The sequence below is a fragment of the Seriola aureovittata genome, chromosome 11 (genome assembly GCF_021018895.1).
Source record: "Seriola aureovittata isolate HTS-2021-v1 ecotype China chromosome 11, ASM2101889v1, whole genome shotgun sequence".
Taxonomy (NCBI): domain Eukaryota; kingdom Metazoa; phylum Chordata; class Actinopteri; order Carangiformes; family Carangidae; genus Seriola; species Seriola aureovittata.
In genome coordinates this window covers 10,916,002-10,936,363 of record NC_079374.1, presented here as the reverse complement: position 1 = coordinate 10,936,363, position 20,362 = coordinate 10,916,002, and the positions used below count along the sequence as shown (strand labels likewise).

Sequence of the window (20,362 nt, the reverse complement as noted above, 5' to 3'; positions counted from 1 at the left end):
CATGAATGTGTGTGTTTGTGTGTGTGTGCGTGTGTGTGTGTGTGTGTGTGTGTGTGTGTGTGTGTGTGTGTGTGTGTGCGCGCGCGTGTCTTATATAGAACCTGCTCACTCATTCGTTTGATAAAAAAAAAATCCCAAGAAATCCTATAAGTGGAGCAATACTGAAAATGGCAGCATTATATGGTACGTTTATTGCCTGTCTTAGAGTTAATAGGTAAAGATCTTTTAGAGTTTCACAGTGCTTACGTTTTAATATCATGTAGTCAGAGGGGGGCGGATATCCCCATGGCCTTTTCAGTGTTGATATAAGTTTCCGGAAATTTAAGACGCTATGTACTCGGACTTCACAGGTTTCACTTTTCCTCACATGAGTCACTGAGGGCGACCGTGTGGATTGCTGCTCGGTTCATTGACTTCACGGACGGATTTTGACATTAATTTAATTACTTTGACATTAATCAAAGCGGTAACAACAGCGCCGATTGGAATAATTCTTCTACAAATTGCAATACAACTTTAGCAGCATATTCCTTCATGTAGATCGGATCCATTTGTCCTGTTCAACGGCACAGCGCAACATGAGGACGTTACTGGGAGTGTTAATGGTGGCAATTGTCTCAGGTAAGCCTTCAGCTACAGAAGAACCACACACAAACATTTGTTATTCGTATAATTAAATAAATCTACATGTACTGATGACGTTCTTACTTTAGTGATTGTCGTTTTGCATTTTTCTTTTTTTAACCGCATGTCATTTGGAGAAGTAACCCATAGCGTAGTAGAAGTTCATTCAGGCGTGAGACATGCCAAGTCTGAGCAAAACTTTGCTTGAAAAAGTCATCTCTGATGAACACAAAAACTTTGTGTCCTCTGATTTCACTTCTTGAACTAGTTCTGTAGGATTAATTGCAAGATATTCAGTTGTAGATTAAATGACATAAATGACAAATAAATAATGACATAAATAACATAAATAATAAACATTTGTCAGATTCAGATTCAACGTCATACTGAGCAGTGAGGAATCAGACTGTTTTAGAACACCTGGTTATATTCATATATATATGTACAGATGTATGGCTACAGGGATTCAGAAATATTGAGCCATTAACCACATCAACCCTATAAACAGGGTGTTAAAATAACAAGAGATGCTTTGAGTGGTGTGGTCAATCAGGATCTGTGGAGTAAGGTGACAGGATATTAATGCAATGTCATTTTGGTTTGTGAGATTGTATTTTTAAATTTTTTTGTTGAATGTTTTCTGTCTATGACACCTTGGAACAGGACCATCCATAAATGCTCTCACCTTAATAACATGTTAATCCGTTATAAAAACTTTGTTATTAGGGACAAATCAAATTAAAATAAAGTTGAAAACAATTCATAATACCCCAGTGTCTTTGTGGTGCTATGCCTAAACCACATGCAAATCTTCATGAGAATGTATTTTACTACATGACTTTTTCCAAGGTGTTTAAAATCTTTGATTTTCTTTGCCATTACAAAGAGGAGGTATTTTATTAAAACATGCAGATGCAAATACATTTAAATTATTCATGTGCCACTGATTAATTTCACTTATGCTTGTTAGAGTTTCCTATAGCACAAAGTTTTGGCTTCAGTAAAAAAGTGTATGTATTAAAATAGATTCATGACACATGTCTGTCTGTTTCATATATAAGCAATATTTTAGTGAAATTTTTCCCATTGTTTTTAAGGTGTCAGTAACAAACATCTGTCTTCACTTGGTTTCTTTGCACCTGGAGAGAAATTCCAACAAAATGACAGTCTTCATTGTCTGATAGGAGTGGCTTTGTGTTTGTACAACAGCACAAATGATCAGTTACCAAAACTGGGTTATGTCAGTAAAATCTGCACAGTCCTTAGCAGAATGGAGAAAATCATTTATAAATATGAAATATTTTACATACATTGTTCATTGTTACAATACAATAATACATTGTTGCCTATAATTTTGTTTTCAGACACAATCCTCTGTTTGTTCCTATTTAAATGCATCAGTAATCACTTTGGAAGATGTGGGCTGCTTTAAAGTAATTCGAATTCATAAACATTTCTTCTCATGACAAAACAGACAATCAGGGTGTGTTTTTTTTTTTAAGTATTTTTTTTGGGCTTTTTATGCCTTTATTGGAATATTGGTATAGTGGAGAGAGACAGGAAACGGGGAGGCAGAGAGAGGGGGAATGACATGCAGCGAAAGGCCGTCCGATGCGGGATTCGGACCGGGGGCCAACTGCAGCGAGGACTGTAGCCTCTACACATGGGGCGCCTGCTTAGACACACAACGCCCCAGGAAGGGTGTGTTTTGATGCCTGCTGATAGTCCAGGGCTGCATGTGTAGTAGAAAGTAATTAGAATTCATAAACATTTCTTCTCATGTAAACATGGTGGAATCAATGTGAAAGTAACAGTGAAAGAAAACAAAACAATGGTTGACAAAACAGACAATCAGGGACAAAATAGCAGACATCAGGAAGGGTGTGTTTTGATGCCTGCTGATAGTCCAGGGCTGCATGTGTAGTAGAAAGATCAGACAGCGATTACGCGAGACAACTATCTTTAATCACAACAAAAGTTTTACTGTTAATTTGATTCCACGAATGAATAGCTTTTACTTTCAGACCCCTTCAGAATTTACGAGCATGAGATCTTCTGACTTGAGGTCTTTTGACTGGAAATGATGAGTTGACTGAAAGTAGTTCACTCATCAAATTAGACACATGATCAGCATACAGTACAAGCAGATGTCAGAATATGCAGAGATAGTATATATTGTAAATAGTATAATAATTCTTCTCATAATGAAAAAAAAAATTCTAATCATGATAAAGGTAAACATCCAATGCTGTTCCTACTCTAGTATAATTTAACAGAGTAACTGGGAAGAGTCTCTTTCAGTGAAGTGGCTTTCTAATCTGTATAGCAACATCATCTGTCCTCACATAAGGGAATCATAAAAGGAAAAAACTGAAACAGTAAACTCCTTCAAGGGGAAAGAAAATGGAAGAGACCACAGGAAGCGCAACAGAGGAGAGATACATATTCCAGGATGGACAGACACGCAATAAATGTTGTGTGTACAGAAACAGAGCATATAGTAGACAAAATATGGACAAAATTATAGATTGTAAACATATATGAAGAAAATGATCCAGGAGGACGTCTAGCAACTTCCAGATGCTGCCAACATAGGACTTGAGCCACTTGACCTCCTCCCCATCATGAAGAGCTGGAAGGAGGACAGCCTAAAGGGAACTCCTGGAGGATAAAGATCCAGATTCAGAACATTTGGAATGGGACACCACTAGCTAGTGGAGAGAGAGATGATGAAGGAGAAATCAGGGAGAAGAGAGGAATGCACACGGCTTGGGGCACTCGTGCTGGAGGGAGCAAATGAACAGAGGGTTAGAGAGAAGTCTAAAGTCTTTGAACTTACGCTTGTATGAAATATAATAGGAGCAGAGACAGCTGTAAAGCTTTAATGTCAAATTCAAAACTGGCTCCTCACACTGAGAGTAAAACTGTCACTGCAAAATAAACCACAACATTTGTCAGTATGACTAAAAAGTTCTTCATTAAACTTAATCTCTCAAGTTTATTGAACATGTTATTGAGCTAATCATTCAAGTTTAGGAAACTGTGCTGAGAAATATCTATAATAACTAGAATTACCGCATTGAGATTGTATCTTCCACCAACCAGCCAAGTTGCAAAAAATATGATCACAAATTCCCCTTCCTGAATTACAGATTTGAATAATAGACAGAAGTGTTTTTCAGAACATTATGATGTCACAGTGAAGATGACCTTTCACCTTTTGAGTCTAAAATGTCATCACTTCATTTTATCCTTATAGACATTTGAGTTAAATTGTGTCATGATTAGTGTATGAATCTTACAAAAACGTGTTTTGTGAGGTCACAGTGTGCCACAAGCAATGAAATTCCCTCCGGGCATCCCTGACATATTGAGATCATCTTGACCTTGAACTTTGTCTAGGCATTACTGAGATATTGTGTTCACAAGGCCAAAACCGTGTTTTGTGAGGTCACCATGACCTCGACCTTTGAACTTTGACCACCAAAATCTAATCAGTTCATCCTTGAGTCGTTGTTAATGTTTGTGCCAAATTCAAAGATGTTTCGTCAAGGTGTTAGTGAGATATTGCCTTCGTGAGAATGGGACGGACGAACTGTCAGCTCTGACTGCTGCTGGCAAAGAGGCCTAAACAACTTTGTTGAGAACTGAACTAATCCACATTTACCCTTTCTCCTGCAGGTGATAATGAGGTGACTATCAATGGCACCCTGGAAGGCAGTGTCCTTCTGCCATGCAACTGCTCAGGGAGAAATTTGGAGGAGGAGTTTAGGTGGCAAATTGACGAACCAAAGATGAATGAGGTGTTCTCGCACAACACGAGCACTTCACGCTTCAATGGCAGCTACAAGGACCGAGCCAAAATATTTGTGGCTGAGAACAGCAGTGACTGCTCCCTTCTCCTAACCAAGATCACAGCAGATGACCAGGGAAAATACAAATGCAGTTATGATTATGGAGGCCAATATCAGCGTTTTTTTATTAATCTGAACATCTTTGGTGAGTCATTCATTTATCTATTCTGCATGCCTGCAGCATCTGATCATTCATCCACTCACCCATGAATTTACAGCAGAATCTTTCACAATTTTAACTGAAGTCTTCTCTCACCAGCAAACTACACTGTTTGTCAAAACTCTTCCGAGAATGGTGCCATAAACACTTACCACTGTCATGTTGAAGGACGCTACCAAGAAGCCGAGATACAGTGGTATTTGGAAGGAAATGTTCTTACAAATTCATCCAAAACTGAGATAACCCACACTGACCCTGTGGGTGCTCCTAATGGCCTCTACAGTTTCGATAGCCAACTTGAGACTGAACACAACTGGACTTCAAAGCCTGAATGTGACGTGACAGCCAAAGTCATATCGCCTATCATTAGCAATAACTGTGAACGACAGACTGGTAACTATTTGTTTTCATTTTGTCTTTATTTTCCTTTACCATTATTACCAGATTAAAAGCATTATGATATTAGCTGTAAATGCAGCGACAACACCTAGTTCAGGATAATTAACGTCTGTAACATGAAGAATCATATTTTTGATTGTTTTTAATGTTTCCACAGATCCACCCAGCAAAATCATTGCCCAACCAAAATACATCATGAGATACTCATTCAAAATCATTCCCATTGTGTTGGTGCTTGGACTTTCCCTCTTCTTGTGTCACCGTTGGAAAATCTCACGCTGAGTCGGTAAACCAGTTTTTATCAAAATACCAGAACCCTCTACTCAAGATACTGTTTCTGAGCCTGACTGGCTAAAACCAGAGTTGCGCAATATTGATTAGACTTTTGATATCAAGCTATTACCAGTATTGCTCTTCTTTGTTGACATGCATCATTGCTCCTGACTCAAATCTTCCTTCCTAATCTCTTCTCTTTGATAAAGGGGTATACCGAGGATAAGAGGAATGGAGACAGATGACTTACAGTGATAAATCAGATAAGATGATGATCCAATGTGAAAGTTTCAAAAACAGTTTCCACTGCAATGGTGGTTAGTTATGACTGTGCCATCATGTCCATGCAGAGACTGTTTACAGGCAGGTTACATCTTGTGTTCATGCCATTCATTCTTTTTCTGACAATACCATCCACTTTGTGAACTTGTTGATGTTGACATTCTCTCCCGAGAGCTCAGAGACTGTCAAAAGAGCGTGCCCTCTGTGAGGATGAACTGATATATTGAAATGCAAACAGTTACACCTCTGTAATTAACAAAACCCAAAAATTGTAAAATCGTCTTACAGCAAAAATAAATCACTAAATGTGTGCACTAGATTCCTTACCAGGTGATGCATGGTGAGGCTATTCAATCAAAATAACTGCATTATTCACTCTATAAACCCAAAAACTATGAGACCCATTTTTCAGTCTTTAAGTTCTAGATGTCCTTCATCACAACAGAAATGCAGCATAAAACTGAGCCATTTAATGTTTTAATGTACCTTGGCATATACATTTTAAGTGCCATCATTTGCATGTGTAAAAATATGAATTCTGGATTGATATGGACCAATTTTATAAGCTGTTTTATCATTGTTTGCAATTAAAGTGTTGTTCATTATGCATTGTTCATTCCCACTTATATAAATGTTACACGTGCTATGTATATATTTGTGGAAGGTGTATAAAAACTATATGCTTGAGGGCCACTATGCTGTGATTTTCTTTTAAAGGTCCTTGGACAAGGGTGTGATTTGTTTCAGCTTTTGTAAATAAAGTTAAAGTGATTTTATGTAATGTATAGTACATCAGGGTTTTGGATACATATAGCATTTTTGTGACATTCCTAATGTTGTTTTGTCATGTGTTCTTTCTGTATGTAAATTGCTTTGATGTGTGACAGTAAAAGACTATAAAAGCTTAGCTGAAGAACAGCATATTCTTGACTACTATTACTGGACAACATGTTGAGACTTATCAATCACAGAGGACAAATTCTACTTACTTTTGTCTAGCTAGAAGAAATGTGGCAACACTTGGCAGTGTGTGTGTGTGTGTGTGTGTGTGTGTGAGGGTGAAGGTGAGATGACAGAACAGTTAATAACAATAAATCAAAGAACTTTGTTCCTTTTGATCCTTCACATCATGTCAGGTCAGGCATTTCACTATCCATTTCCATGTAGGTTTAGATTGACAAGATAAGTTCATGAGCCAGATCAAGAAATAACAAAGTTTGTTAGGGAGTAGCAGGGTGGAAAACTTTGATCTCATTCCCGTTTGTTACTTTTCCCCTTTTTCAGATACATACTGCATTACTGTGTAAATAAATAATGAATTAAGTACTAAGATAGTAAATAAACAAAGTACATAGTACAAACCTTTAGCACAAATAGGGGTCCAAACATGGGGAGGGCTCAATTAGAAATTGTACATTATAAGCATTATAGATATACTATTATGGTTGGCTGAATAAATAGTTTGGCAGAGTGTTCTAGTCACAATAAAAGAGCCTCTGAGAAGCTTTTCGCACTGAAGCAATGAAGACAAAAATGGAGACCAAATACTGTAGCTGCACAAATTCTGGTGCTGAGGACTTGAAGCTATTGCGTTATTTACAAAACAAATGACTAAGATCAGACCACCAAGAGAAAAGAAAGAGAACAGGCAATGAGAAACAGCTGGTCATTAATGAGTCCATCATCAACATCTGCTCATGTTACTAAGGATGCCAACTAGGTGAGTTAATATACAGTGGCTCATGAAAGTCATTCCAAGCAAGTGAGTAACTGTTGAAATATGATCACTGTACTGTCAGATATTGAGGCATTTCACAGTTTCATTTACAAATATTACTGATATGAATAAACCCTCAGTAGCATCAGAAGAGTTTAATATTTTCAACAGAGGTATAATCTAACATGACTCCTGTATTGAGACCAGTCAATCAGTTAGTTACAGTGATAGTAGGTTATAATCCAGGGTTTTTCGTTTTATTAGTTAATTATAGTTTATTATAGAACATATGTTGCAGCAGACTACACTTGTTGGAAATGTATTCACTTCAATTCAGCAAAAACATACTCAGATGTTTTTTTTAAAAATCATGACACATAATAAGCTTTCCTCGGCATAGGAGCCAGTTACATACGTCATCACTGCGTCTGACGTTGTGGAACACCAGGAAGTGAAACGGGCGGCTAACTGGCTAGCTGAGAGCTAGCGAGCAGAAATGAATCTACATGTAAAAATTGTTCTGTGTATTTTGACGAGCTGGAACCGGATTAACATCTTGTCCACGGTAAGGCCAGTTAGACTAGGAAACCAGCGTGCTTTAAATGCCAGTCAAGTCGTTAAATATCAGTGAGTTAACTTGATGCTAATGTGTCTTGAAATAGACGACGGGTACATACATGGTAATGTAGGTTAGCTTACAAAAGGTGGTGAATATTCAGCTCACATTGTACCAGGTAGTCAGACAGCGAGTTCAAGTTAAAGGGACAATTCATCCTAAAACATTTCTAATGCTGGACAGCAGAGAGAAGCTGCTACATTCCGTAAAATATGTTGTATAGAGACGGGTGCTGAGACACTGACAGCAGGAGCGGGGGTTTTAATATATTTGGGCACTGGTTTGAAAGCTGTAAACTCTACTGGCTTATCACAGACACACCATAACACGTGTTCATACTGGGTATAAAAAAAGAGAACAGACTCATAGTAATTCAAAAACTGTTAAGTTGAAATCTGTAATACCTGCGTTGCCAAAAACAAGAGCTATCGATATATCTAGAGCTGCAACTTTTAATAGATGTTTTGTTTTTTTTCAAGCACACATGCAAATCATTGGATTCAAGTCTCTCAAATACAAGGGTTTACTGCTTTTCTTGGTCTTGGTGGAGTTATAATCCAGGATCATTTGTGGCTTCATGTCTTCTCTTTTGCTCAGAGATGCATCTGTGTGCATTGTACTCATTACAAGAACATTCTTGTTTCTCTTTGGGCAGTATGAAACAACTGTTGCTTTCTCAGTGAAAGCAAATATTGAGGAATGCAGAGGTCTGCCCTGTATCTTCAGAATTTCACTGGGAAGTTCTGGCTTATTTCTTCTGACTGTTCCCAACATGGTCAGCTTTCTCTTCTGAAGTTCATCTCCAAGGCGGTAGGATGTAAAGAAGTTGTCACAAGTGATGTTATGACCTTGCAGCCCTTCTGGGTCAAAATGACCCGCAACATAATCTTTGTATACAAACTCTGCACAGACACTCCACTACACCTCAAAGTGTCCAGATTTTACAAACCAGTTCATGACCCTAGATGAGGAAAAGTCACCAAATTTCATGAAGGAAAAAAAAGGATAACCAGTACTTTTGTCAACACAAAAACTGAAACGGGTCAAATTGACCCTTAACATAATACGAGGGTTAAGAATTATGGAGGTCATTGTGCTATTGGGAAACTTCAATATAGCAGGAATTCTTTGTAGCCTTTGTGAGATCTGTGCCATGGTACAACCTCTGAGTTCTGCAGGCAGTCCCTTCCTCCTCATGGCTTGATTTACTCTCATATGCAACTTGAACAAAAGGAGGAAACTGCAGGCGTCATCTGTTCTGTGGAAACAATTGACCTTTTGCATTTGCTAGAGTTGGGAAACAGGAAAATATGTTGTTATGAAATGACTTGAACATTTAATCAATTATCAAAGTTATTGTCAATTAATTTTTGTTAATCAACTAAAAGATCACTTGTCGTTTGAACAATAAGTGTATGGTGTTTTTACTTGAAAAATGACTCGGCTCATTAACTGATTATTAAAGTACTTTTCTCAATTAATTTCTGTTAATGAACTAACTGATGAATCTATTTATTTCAGCACTGGTGAAGTTCACAGCCACACAAGGAATCTACAATGGGCCAACGAAGGAGAGTGGCAGCTGTGTATAATCCTTCATCTCAGAGAGTCTCTGGAGCTCCTGCAGAGTATGTCAGAGTCTGTGGCAGGAAGCACAACATCTGCATGGTGTCTGACTTCTTCTATCCGAATATGGGAGGAGTAGAAAGTCACATTTACCAGCTTTCCCAGTGTCTGATTGAAAAGGGACACAAGGTGGTGATTGTCACCCATGCCTATGGCAGGAGGAAGGGTGTCAGGTATCTGACCAATGGACTGAAGGTCTACTACCTCCCCCTGCAGGTGATGTACAACCAGTCCACAGCCACCACCTGCTTCCACAGTCTCCCACTGCTGCGCTGTGTGTTTGCCAGGGAACGCATCACTGTGGTGCATGCACACAGCTCGTTCTCCGCCATGGCCCATGATGCACTATTCCATGCTAAGACCATGGGCCTTAACACGGTATGTGACTAATTTTAAGCCAGATCAAACATTTAAAAAAAAAATCTTAGTATCTACTCATGTCTCTGTGCTACACATGATAGAAACCTAAAGAGTATTGTCATTTACAGGTGTTCACGGACCACTCACTGTTCGGCTTTGCTGACGTCAGCTCTGTGCTGACCAACAAGCTTCTGACTGTGTCGCTGTGTGATACCAACCACATCGTGTGTGTGTCGTATACCAGTAAGGAGAACACAGTGCTCCGTGCAGCACTGAACCCAGAGATAGTGTCTGTTATTCCCAACGCTGTTGACCCTACAGACTTCACCCCTGATCCCTCCCAGCGCCAAGAAGACAGGATCACTATTGTTGTCATCAGCCGTCTCGTCTACCGCAAAGGTACAGAGAGTTAGACTTCGATATTTCTGCTGGTCAATTCACGCTGTAATCAAGGCAGCAGAGGGGTATGATGAATAGTACAATACCCTTTTTTTGGGTGGACATAATTTCAGGCCTCAATTTGGCATGAATCATTCACACTTTATTTATATGGCACATATGGTACATTTTAACAGAATACAGTATGTTTGCCATTAGGTAACTTGAAAAAACATGCAACATGTATTGCCAATATAGTTTGTCTACAAGAGCGCACTGACAAGTTATTGTAATGCTAATGTCACAAATGCAGCCTATATCTTTAAAAATAAAATTCGAGGGATTCTCTTCAAAAAATGTTCATGTTTTATGTTTATTGTTTTTATCTTAAAAAATAGGAACATATATAATTATCATGTTTTTTTAAACACTCAAATATCTACATGCATGTCAGCTTCACAAATCCATAAGTGTCGTAGTATAAGTGATGCATTACATTCATTGTGAAAGCAAATTTTTGCTCTCTCTTATTCTGATAAGGAATTGATCTTCTTGGTGGAATAATCCCAGAGCTCTGCCTCAAACATCCAGATCTGCATTTCCTAATTGGTGGAGAGGGACCGAAGAGACTCGTGTTGGAGGAAGTGAGAGAGAAATACCAACTACATGACAGGTACTACTCATATTTCCTGAGAATATTTGTCAGAGAGAGGTATCTTAAACCTCTTTCTGGATATGGTCTCTGTCAAAACATTTCATAAAGAGATCAAGTCATGAAGAAAATCCTATAAAATGGCTCCATTATGTTGAATCTCAGGTATTACCATTGCGCCAGGCACATTTTCTGTTGACTGTTGACAACGCTGTTTAGCAGATATTTGTTTGTGCAGAAATGTTTGTAAGCAGCAGCGATGTGTATGGAAATACAGTGAGTTGCTGCATTTCTTTTGTTTTGACTGTCCAGGAATGAACCCATGAAAGCATTCTGGCATAGTCACACATTGGGTTTGTTTGTGGACGTCATATTACATTTGCCTAACTTCTTTCATTTGGAACATTGCAGGGTGCGACTGCTTGGGGCTCTGGAGCATAAAGATGTTCGTGGTGTTTTGGTGCAGGGTCACATCTTCCTCAACACATCGCTGACAGAAGCGTTCTGCATGGCCATTGTAGAGGGAGCCAGCTGTGGACTGCAGGTCTGGTGCTATTCATGCAATAGTTTAAGGACAGGAAATCGTGTGTCATGGAGGGCAGAGAGTGTGAGGGATTATAGTCCAAAACCAGGCAACTATTTTGCTGATAACCGAGCTTTCACTGGAGAAGAGTAAATTGATCATTAAATTCACCTAATGTTTTTTTTTTAATCTAAGTGAAAACTTGTACTCTTTACTTTATGTGATACAAAATTTCACACAGCTTCAATGAGTAATGATTGTGAAAGCTGCACATCTGTGTTTACATTTGCTTTCTGAAACTCATTCTAACACAAAAGCAGACAAAACATCTCTTTTTCTTTCTCTGTTCCTAAGTCTCGCTCTCTCTAAATTTGGTTTCATTTGATGTCGCAACAGTTCTTGGTCATAAGCATTCATCTTACTTCATGTCGCAACACAAGGCAAAAGTGAATATATATACAATTCTGCAAAGAATGTTTACACAATACAAATAACCACTCTCACCAAAGGAAATAAAACGGCAACAAAACAAATATTTACAGTCCTTGAAGCCTATTGACCTGAGTAGAATTGCTGTCACAGTGGAAGACATTAAAATGTTATTGTGACAGATTTCCTGTGGGTGTGTATTTGATAGCACTTAAAAAAAAACATAAATCTCACAAGGGTGAAAAAGGGAAGAAGCATAGCAAGATAGTGAGAGGAATGAGTGGAAAAAAAGTCAATCACGTGATGGGGTAATTCTGACCTGGTCTATCTTAGAGGAAGAGAAAGCAATTATGTAGACAAAATTGCAATTACAGAGTAAGATTAGAAAGAACATTACTGGTAAATGTGGTCAGTATCATTTATAAGGCAGTAAAGGTCTCCTTTGGGATAACCATGAGGCCTGTGTGCTGAGTATGCAAAGCTCCGCTCTTTTGAAATCTTTAGAACAAGACTCCCTCGATGAGTGTATAGTCAGCGTGACCCATGTATTCAGAATAAACATAAGTATGAGAATAAGATCCAGGAGTGATCGTGTGTGTGTGTGTATGTATTTCTACAATGTGTGCATCAGATTTTTGTTTTATTTCTAAGGTGGTTAGCACTCGTGTTGGGGGCATTCCTGAGGTGTTACCTGAGGATTTGATTACCTTGTGTGAGCCCACTGTTCGGTCGTTGTGTGCTGGTCTGGAAACAGTCATCGCCCAGCAGCGGTCAGGCTCTTTCCCCTCCCCTGCCTCCATCCATGCATGTGTGAAAAACCTGTACACGTGGAGAAACGTTGCAGAGAGGACTGAAAAGGTAGGTTCACCAACACCAAAACCTGCCATTTTTTTCTCAGCCATATCCTGTTGGTATCACTTCATTATGCATTTTCACTGGATCATGTGCGTGTATTTGAGACCTTCTTGTTTCAGTATTCATTCTCTCACAAACTAAAGCTAACTGCAACTGAAGCTTTATGTTAGATTTAGGAAGTAAACACAACTGTAATCTGAAGGTAATTACAGAAACCTGATTTCCACAGTGAAAGTTCTTCATGGGGAAAGATGATCTCTTGGCCACGTTATGCGTAATCAGACTGTAACCCTTAAACAGGGAAAGAATGGCTGACAACTGACTAACTAAAGCTGAAGCTGATACTAAGTTTCCAGAGATTATTTGTCATAACAGCACCATCAGCCCACACACGCACACACACACACGCACACACACACACACACACACACACACACACACACACACATACACAGAAAATAAAGAAGTGTCCTGTATCACTCGCATGGTTAGAATAAGAAAGCCTTATTTTCCAAATAAGGTGTGAGTAGAGGAGAAATCTGATTACTGACCTGATGAACGTATTCACAGACGCATTAACCAGGTTACTACATTGCATTGTAAACAGGTTTTCTGATTTCCTGTGTAACCTGGTTTCTCTGAGTAACCCTTTTTCTTGTGAGCATGTAAATGTATTGATTCAAACCGCTGAGACTACACACTGAGTGGTGGATGGTGGATTGTTTGTCGACACTCATCATTGGGTTTTCCCTCTCAGGTGTATGACAGAGTGGCTGGAGAGGAGGTGCTTCCTCTGGACAGACGGTTATGGAGGCTGAGGGCTCACTGCGGCCCTGTCGCCGGCTCCATCTTTGCATTTGTAGCTGTTTTGGACTTCCTCTTCCTGCTGCTCCTACAGTGGTTGGTGCCAGATCGGGTAATGGATGCCGCTGTGGATGCCACCGGCCCTCACGGACTGTGGAGACAGGAAACAAGCAGTAAAAAAGAAACTCACTCTAAAAGTGCCACTTCATCATAGTTTCCACTCCACAACTCCACCTCACCTCTAGCTGCTTATATGATGTCATGTGTCGCCTTTGTGGTGCAGACTGACATTTTAACTATTGAATGCTGAATGTGCTTGTGGTAACCCCAAACATTGTTTACATTTACTTAACAAAGGGACCTTGTGTGAAAGCATTTTATCTGATACTTGGAAGGAGTGTTTTTATTTTTATAATTACTGATTAAAATGTGGTAACTGTGGTATCAGTCCTTGAGGCTTTAATAGGGAGCTGTTTCATTTGGAATCCAAAGTATAGAAAGCACTTAACAGAGGGAGTTAAAGGGCTGGTTAATTGTATACTTACTGTTGCATTGTACAAAACTGCAGTAACTTGTTTTCAGTTTTCTTTTTGTGATGCTGTAGATCAGTGCAAAAAGTTTGATTTGTCTAATTTTTAGACCACAAACTTCAATCCTCTGTCTAATTTTTTTCTCCTCAACAATGTTTCATATTTATATGGGAGTTTTTTAAGATGATCATTTGACTCCCAGACAGTCTGCTCTGGAAAATAAAGTGTACTTTCAAATGATTCATCCATTTTCACGTCATTTTATCTAGATTGTCTGCAGCCATGCAGCGGTTTTATCTTCTAGAGACCATTACATGAAACAGTAGGCCCAGAAAGACAGTGGAGGGCCACTTTCTTAGAATCAGTCTTACAAAAGCGATGGCTCTTGGGAATGAAGAGTGCCAGACAAAACACAGAGTAGCTGTGAAACAGGAGGTGATAGAGATGGGATGGCATAGCTATTCAAGGCTAACAATGTGCATTTGCATAGCGCCATGGTTGGAGGCTCAATCATACCTGCAAAAAAGACTTGTTACATGTCTTCAGGTAGACAGAGATAACTGTTAGTAGAAACTGATACTGTTCCCTTAGCTGAGAATATGCAGCCATAACAGAAGACGGTGCAGATCCACACTTAACAGATTTGGCAAGATGAAATATGGTGCACTGCAGTTGTATCTCCATCTACACTGTGAAACGTGCTTGTCCCTCTGTTTGTAACTATAACTGTATTTACGCACATTTCTAAGAGCTTTATTCAAGGTGTACCAGTACAGGCCCATCCCCACAGCCATTGATATGCACAAACTGTAGACTATATCCGTGGACTGGGATGAGGGCGGGTGGGAGGTGGTAATGTGGAGGAGGTGTCCAAGAAACCAGATAAGAAAGGGAGGAAGGCCGACTTCAGGATTGTGTATCCGACAGGGCGAGCTCAAGTCGTGGACAGTCGTGGAGAAGTCTGCTGTTGTTTCATTTTCATCATGGCTGCTGTTCAAACGGAGGTTTCCCTGTGCTCACAACCTTGGCAGAGGCTCCTGTACATCTATGGGGGGCTGCCATGCAACTCGCTGATGGCTGGTAAGTGTTTTCTTTGTCTATTTGATCAATCCAGCTCAGTTATTTTGTGTTTTCTGAGAAATATTAAGCTCATACAACTGGACTACAGTTCTTATTTCTTCAGCAGATTTAGTAACAGTGTTTTGGTTTTGCACATCTTTACATTACGCAACGAATACGTGTGTCTTCATGGTGTTTTTGAAAGTTACAATTTTGTAATCAGAATTACAGGTTGGTTGAGAACAGAAGACTTCGCATGCAAATGCTATTGACTGGCTCTGCAGTAGCCAACAAAGCCCTGAGTCTGTATTGTTCAGACAGTTTGGTGTATGGGGTTTGGTCAACCCTGAAAAACCAGATAAGCATATTCAAATGAGGTCATCTTAACAATTCAATGAACTGAGAGGAAGATCACTTGGGTTTATCTGTGAGTTTTCTGAACATGGAGACTTTCCTGATCTTATTCTTTGTGTGTCAGACTCCTGGTCTGACAGGACTCCTCTCCATGAAGCCGCCTACCAGGGCAGACTGCTCCACCTGAGAAGCCTCATCGCTCAGGTAAACTTAACATGGGTCTCTGTTAATACTTGCAAGTACACTGTCCACACATGAAATAAAAACCCTCTCATCTTCCCTGCAGGGCTTCCATGTGGACACACTCACCATGGACAGAGTCTCTCCCCTCCATGAGGCTTGTCTCGGCGGTCATTACGCTTGTGCCAAGTTCCTGTTGGACAATGGAGCAAATGTAAGAAACATGGTTTTTGTTTTTAGGGTGTTTATGACAAACAACTATTCAATACGAAAATTATTTAATGCACTGACCCTCCTTCATATTACATATGGCTTGACTAGTCCAATAGGAGTGATGAGTGCATTGTTAAATCACTGGATGGATTTGTTTTAGAGAGATATTGATTCAACTATATGATGACTTTGGTGGGTGCCAGTGTATTGTGTTATACAGAGAAATGTTTCTAATATTTTATCCACCATGTTTATATCAGTGAGGGTAGACTAAACGATAGAAACACCTCTCATTATAACCCAATAGTAAGGTGTACCCAACCTATCATCATCCTACTTCGTCCATTAGCATGTAAACAATATATCAGCGAGTGTTTTTGTGTTGTTGATGTCATATATTTTTGTATGTGTCTGTGTTATTCCTGATAAATAAGTGAACAAAGTGAGGAAAAAGTGCAGCTCTTTTAGGAGGAGCATCATCAGTTTCTTCACATCTCCCTCCATAGGTTGAGGCGGTATCAACAGACGGCGTCACACCTCTCTTCAACTCCTGCAGCAGCGGGAGTGCTGCGTGTGTCAGGCTCATCTTGCAGCACAATGCCTCCATCGGCACCACCTACCAGCTGGCATCACCCATCCACGAGGCCGCAAAGAAAGGTGTGTATGTGTTAATGTGTATGGGTGTAAACTTGGCAAGATCTGTCACAGCTCAGATTCTCCTGCAGTGTTGTTTCTTCGTCAGATCACAGAGAGTGTCTGGAGCTGCTGCTGTCCTACGGAGCTCATATTGACATGGAGCTGCCGGTGGTGGGGACACCGCTGTATTCCGCCTGCATGGCTCGGGCCGCCGCCTGTGTAGAGGCGCTTCTACACTCAGGTAATGTAATCTGTACGCAAACAGCCGTTTATCCCTTAAAGAGATTCATGCTTTCAGTATAAAACTCGAACATCCAGGCACTACAGGTTAGCTTTTGTTTGATTTGCCTCTAATTTTAATTATGGAGTAATTTCAAGATAGGGCTAGTGCTGAATATTTCTCATTGCCTAGTCTACAACATGTGAATATCACAAACGGCAACAATCACCTGTTCTCTACGGTGGCCTTGACAGTTCAAAGCACTGCAACTTAAAAAAAAAATCTGAAAACATCTTCCTCAATTTGAGAACACACGTGCTGCAAATACTCACAACTCAATGGAAGTGTTTCCTGCGGATACAAGCAGGCCGGGCACACACTTGTTGTTCAATGACCAATTGTGACTGATTGTAGTTAAAAGCATTGAACAATAAGTGCGTCCCCAGTCGGGTCCATCACCTTTTCGTGTCCCCTCGAAACACTTCCGTTGTGTTGTGAGAATTTGCAGCGCATGTGTTGTCAAATTAATGAAGCTGTTTTCTAAATGTGTTTGTCTATTTGCATGTGTTTCCTTACGTTGCAGTGCGTCAAGCTCTCAGGGACACTGTAGTTCTCAGTAACTTCAAGGAAAGATATTATCCTTCCTGTTTTCTGCTCCTTTCAATTCCTCTTGCATTGCATAATCCTTATAATAGACGTCATTTACGAGTTGTTAACTTCCCTATTACGTAACAAGAACTGTAAAAACAATATTGTCCATATGCGCCCGGAAGACCATTCACTCTGTGCGATTATAAACTGTGTTGTATAAAATGTGCAAGTAGCATGAGTCATAATAGCAAGACTGACAATTTAGTGTTAAATTATGCATCCTATAATTTCATGAATCTTGTTAATAAAATAAGTTTGAGCTGCATTTATTAGGCAATTCATTGATTATTCGATCAACAAAAAATCAATCTGCAACTATTCTGATAATCAGTTATTCATTTTTGTCATTTTTTAAAGCAAAAATATCAAATATTTGCTGTCTCACATTTGAGAATTCGATGTTTTGTTTGTCTTGCATGATAGAAACCTGAATGTCTTTGGGACTATTGCTTCAGACAAAACAAGATATTCAAAGATGTCTTTCTGTGCTGTGGGAAATTATAACATTTTATAGATAAAACTATCAGTAAGTTAATTAAGAAAATAATTAGATTAGTTGAAAATGATGGAAAATTGCAGCTCTAAAATAATTAGATATGGCTGGTTCTTTTTTTTTTTTCACAGTTTACTCGCCACTCGCAATTTCACAGTTCAGAATAGCACGTGATGTTTATGGAACTTGCAGATTTGTCAATGTAATTTGCAGAACTGATAGATGTGGCTGCAAATCATCAAATATTATTCAAAGCTCTGCTCTAAGTTCCCATCTTTTCATGTTTCCATTAGTGACCAATTTTCATTCTATATAGCTTGTTTGTTGTATTAGTTTGTTTTGGTTTTTATGGTCTTAATCACATTTGGTTGCTCTGGTGTGGTTCTTTTTCTGCTTGTGTCCACGTGTAGGAGCAGATGTTCGGATGGGGTGTGGGCAGGACAGTCCTTTACACGCTGCAGTTGGATGTGAAGGAGCAAACATTGTGGACCTTTTGCTGGACTTCGGGGCAGATGGGTGTTGTAGGAACGCAGAGGGAAAAACTCCGCTGGATCTGTCAACACCAAACAGCGCAGTGAGAGCTGCACTGCAGAAAAGAGGTGTGTTGTAAAGTAGGAAGGCTCTTGTATCCATGTTACAGAAACAACCAAACACAGATTTATTTATTGTGACAACGTTGCCCTGTCTCCGGTTGCCCAGGTCCCTGCTCTCTGTCACAGCTGTGTCGGTTCTGTATTCGCCGAAGTCTGGGAAGGAGTCGTCTGCACAGGACGTCCAGCCTTTTCCTTCCTCACAGTGTCCAAGACTTTCTTCTGTACCAGTGAGACACCTCCACCCTGCTTGTGAGGCTCTCTATGTGCCACATACACTAATTTGTCCTTCCCCTTTTTGCTTTGTGACTGACCTATGAGGCAAAACATTCAAAGACATTCACATTCAAAGAATGATGGAGTTTTCTCAGGCTTATGTATTTTATAATACGGTTCCTTTTAATAATATGATAATTGCCATTTACGTTTTATTCAAATGAAATATTTTGGATACAAGTGTTCAGAAGTTCAGAGATGTGTTGTATATATATTGTAATGACTGTATCAGGTTTTGTATTTTTATACTTTTAATGAAGAGCTTTCCATTTGATGTCCTCGGATTTTACTTTATTCCAACATGTTTTCAAAGGGAGATTCCAATGATTTTACACATCAATATCACAGGTGTTGGGGAGTACTACTGCATATGTGAAAACAGGTATATGAAGTCTTTGCCTCTAGAGGGAGCTGTGTAAAATCTGACAGTATTATAGGATTCTAGATGCAATGCTAGATCTATGGAGTGCTCTTTTATGATGACACTGATACTATAATGTTGGATCTGTAGGTCAAAAAAAGACAATGGGATGCTGTGGATCAATATTAAAATGATGAATGCAAGAAGAGGTATGTGATGCGTTTTAAGTTGCTGGACTTACAGAATAGGTATAAAAGAAACAGGCTTTGTTTGGAATATGTCAGTGCTTATGCACAGGATATGATTAAGGACTGAGGGATTTACATGACAGCAGTTTTGGGATGATCAGCAAATGAAAATCATGATTGTCACACACATTGTAAAGTTTTCAAATCTATATTTTATCACAACTGTTTATATATCTCTTGTTGCTTGATGCATTGCTTTAGCCTGGTCGGACTGGAATAAACTGCTTTACTCTCAGAAATACTCAATGTGTAAATCTCAACTTTTGGAGCCAATTGTCACAACCTTTCAAACATAAATGAGTCATAACATTCAGTAATCTGTTAGTGTCGTACTAAAGGAAAATACCCTCGACAGCAAACTGAATAAACTTATGTCAGTTTACATAAAGACATAATGTTGGTGTTCTCTCATAGCAACAGTTTTGCAGACATTGGACTGGCTTGACTTACACAGTGGTAATGGAGCATGTGGCAGTGATGAACTTGCTGATGAATTTATTTACTTTCAACGCACAACTTAAATGTTTTGTGTGAAATGCTCAGTAGTAAATGATGTTGTGATTAGTGTTAGTGTTAGTGTTAGTTCGTTAGTGCTTTGAGAACTGTGTTTCAGAAAATGCTCTTTGGCAATTGAGAAAAACAGTAAGGAGTAAAGATGTTTTTCAAGAAAACATCGAGCACACTGGATTTGTCGGTGTTGTTCAAGGGGAATTAATATATCCCGTATTCAAATGCCATCCTGAAAGGTCACCTCTGCGGAGTCCCGAAAAATCTCATTTGAGCTGATTTAACTTGACGTTTCTTTACCAAAACAACAAAGAAAAGCCTCAGCTATCAGCAAAAGTCCTGAAACAGGAAAAAAAGAGGGATATATGCTGTGATCTGTATGCGTGTGTGTGTGTGTGTGTGTGTGTGTGTGTGTGCGTGCGTGCGTGCGTGCGTGCGTGCGTGCGTGCGTGCGTGCGTGCGTGTGTGTGTGTGTGTGTGTGTGTTGATGGA

The 20,362-nt window shown here is 39.4% G+C and overlaps 3 protein-coding genes and 1 long non-coding RNA gene across 5 annotated transcripts; 3 read left to right on the top strand and 1 right to left on the bottom strand.

The window, feature by feature from the left end:
* The first annotated feature begins 38 nt into the window (after nt 1–38).
* Nucleotides 39–6,510, top strand: LOC130177028 (uncharacterized). The gene is made up of 5 exons (XM_056388435.1): nt 39–621; nt 4,306–4,623; nt 4,738–5,031; nt 5,195–5,323; nt 5,520–6,510. Exons 1-4 carry the CDS (start codon nt 579–581, stop codon nt 5,317–5,319), a joined length of 780 nt encoding a protein of 259 aa, XP_056244410.1. The 5' UTR covers nt 39–578; the 3' UTR covers nt 5,320–5,323; nt 5,520–6,510.
* A 1,232-nt stretch (nt 6,511–7,742) lies between these two features.
* Nucleotides 7,743–14,322, top strand: piga (phosphatidylinositol glycan anchor biosynthesis, class A). Of its 2 annotated transcripts, XM_056390062.1 has the most exons (8): nt 7,752–7,874; nt 9,447–9,553; nt 9,768–9,929; nt 10,040–10,310; nt 10,830–10,962; nt 11,353–11,485; nt 12,545–12,751; nt 13,506–14,322. In XM_056390062.1, the coding sequence occupies exons 3-8, from the start codon at nt 9,771–9,773 to the stop codon at nt 13,764–13,766; spliced, it is 1,164 nt and encodes a 387-aa protein (XP_056246037.1). In that variant the 5' UTR covers nt 7,752–7,874; nt 9,447–9,553; nt 9,768–9,770; the 3' UTR covers nt 13,767–14,322. The 2 variants fall into 2 exon arrangements, with proteins under 2 accessions (XP_056246036.1, XP_056246037.1); XM_056390061.1 differs by having other exon boundaries at nt 7,743–7,874; nt 9,447–9,929.
* Nucleotides 13,567–18,284, bottom strand: LOC130177999 (uncharacterized). Its single transcript, XR_008829097.1, has 3 exons — nt 17,077–18,284; nt 15,805–15,868; nt 13,567–13,703 (listed from the first exon to the last, which is right to left on the bottom strand). It is a non-coding gene; the product is annotated as an uncharacterized LOC130177999 (long non-coding RNA).
* On the top strand, nt 15,033–19,609 carry asb11 (ankyrin repeat and SOCS box containing 11). Its single transcript, XM_056390064.1, has 7 exons — nt 15,033–15,162; nt 15,620–15,699; nt 15,782–15,889; nt 16,395–16,545; nt 16,631–16,765; nt 18,299–18,487; nt 18,588–19,609. Exons 1-7 carry the CDS (start codon nt 15,066–15,068, stop codon nt 18,710–18,712), a joined length of 885 nt encoding a protein of 294 aa, XP_056246039.1. The 5' UTR covers nt 15,033–15,065; the 3' UTR covers nt 18,713–19,609.
* The last annotated feature ends 753 nt before the right edge of the window (nt 19,610–20,362 follow it).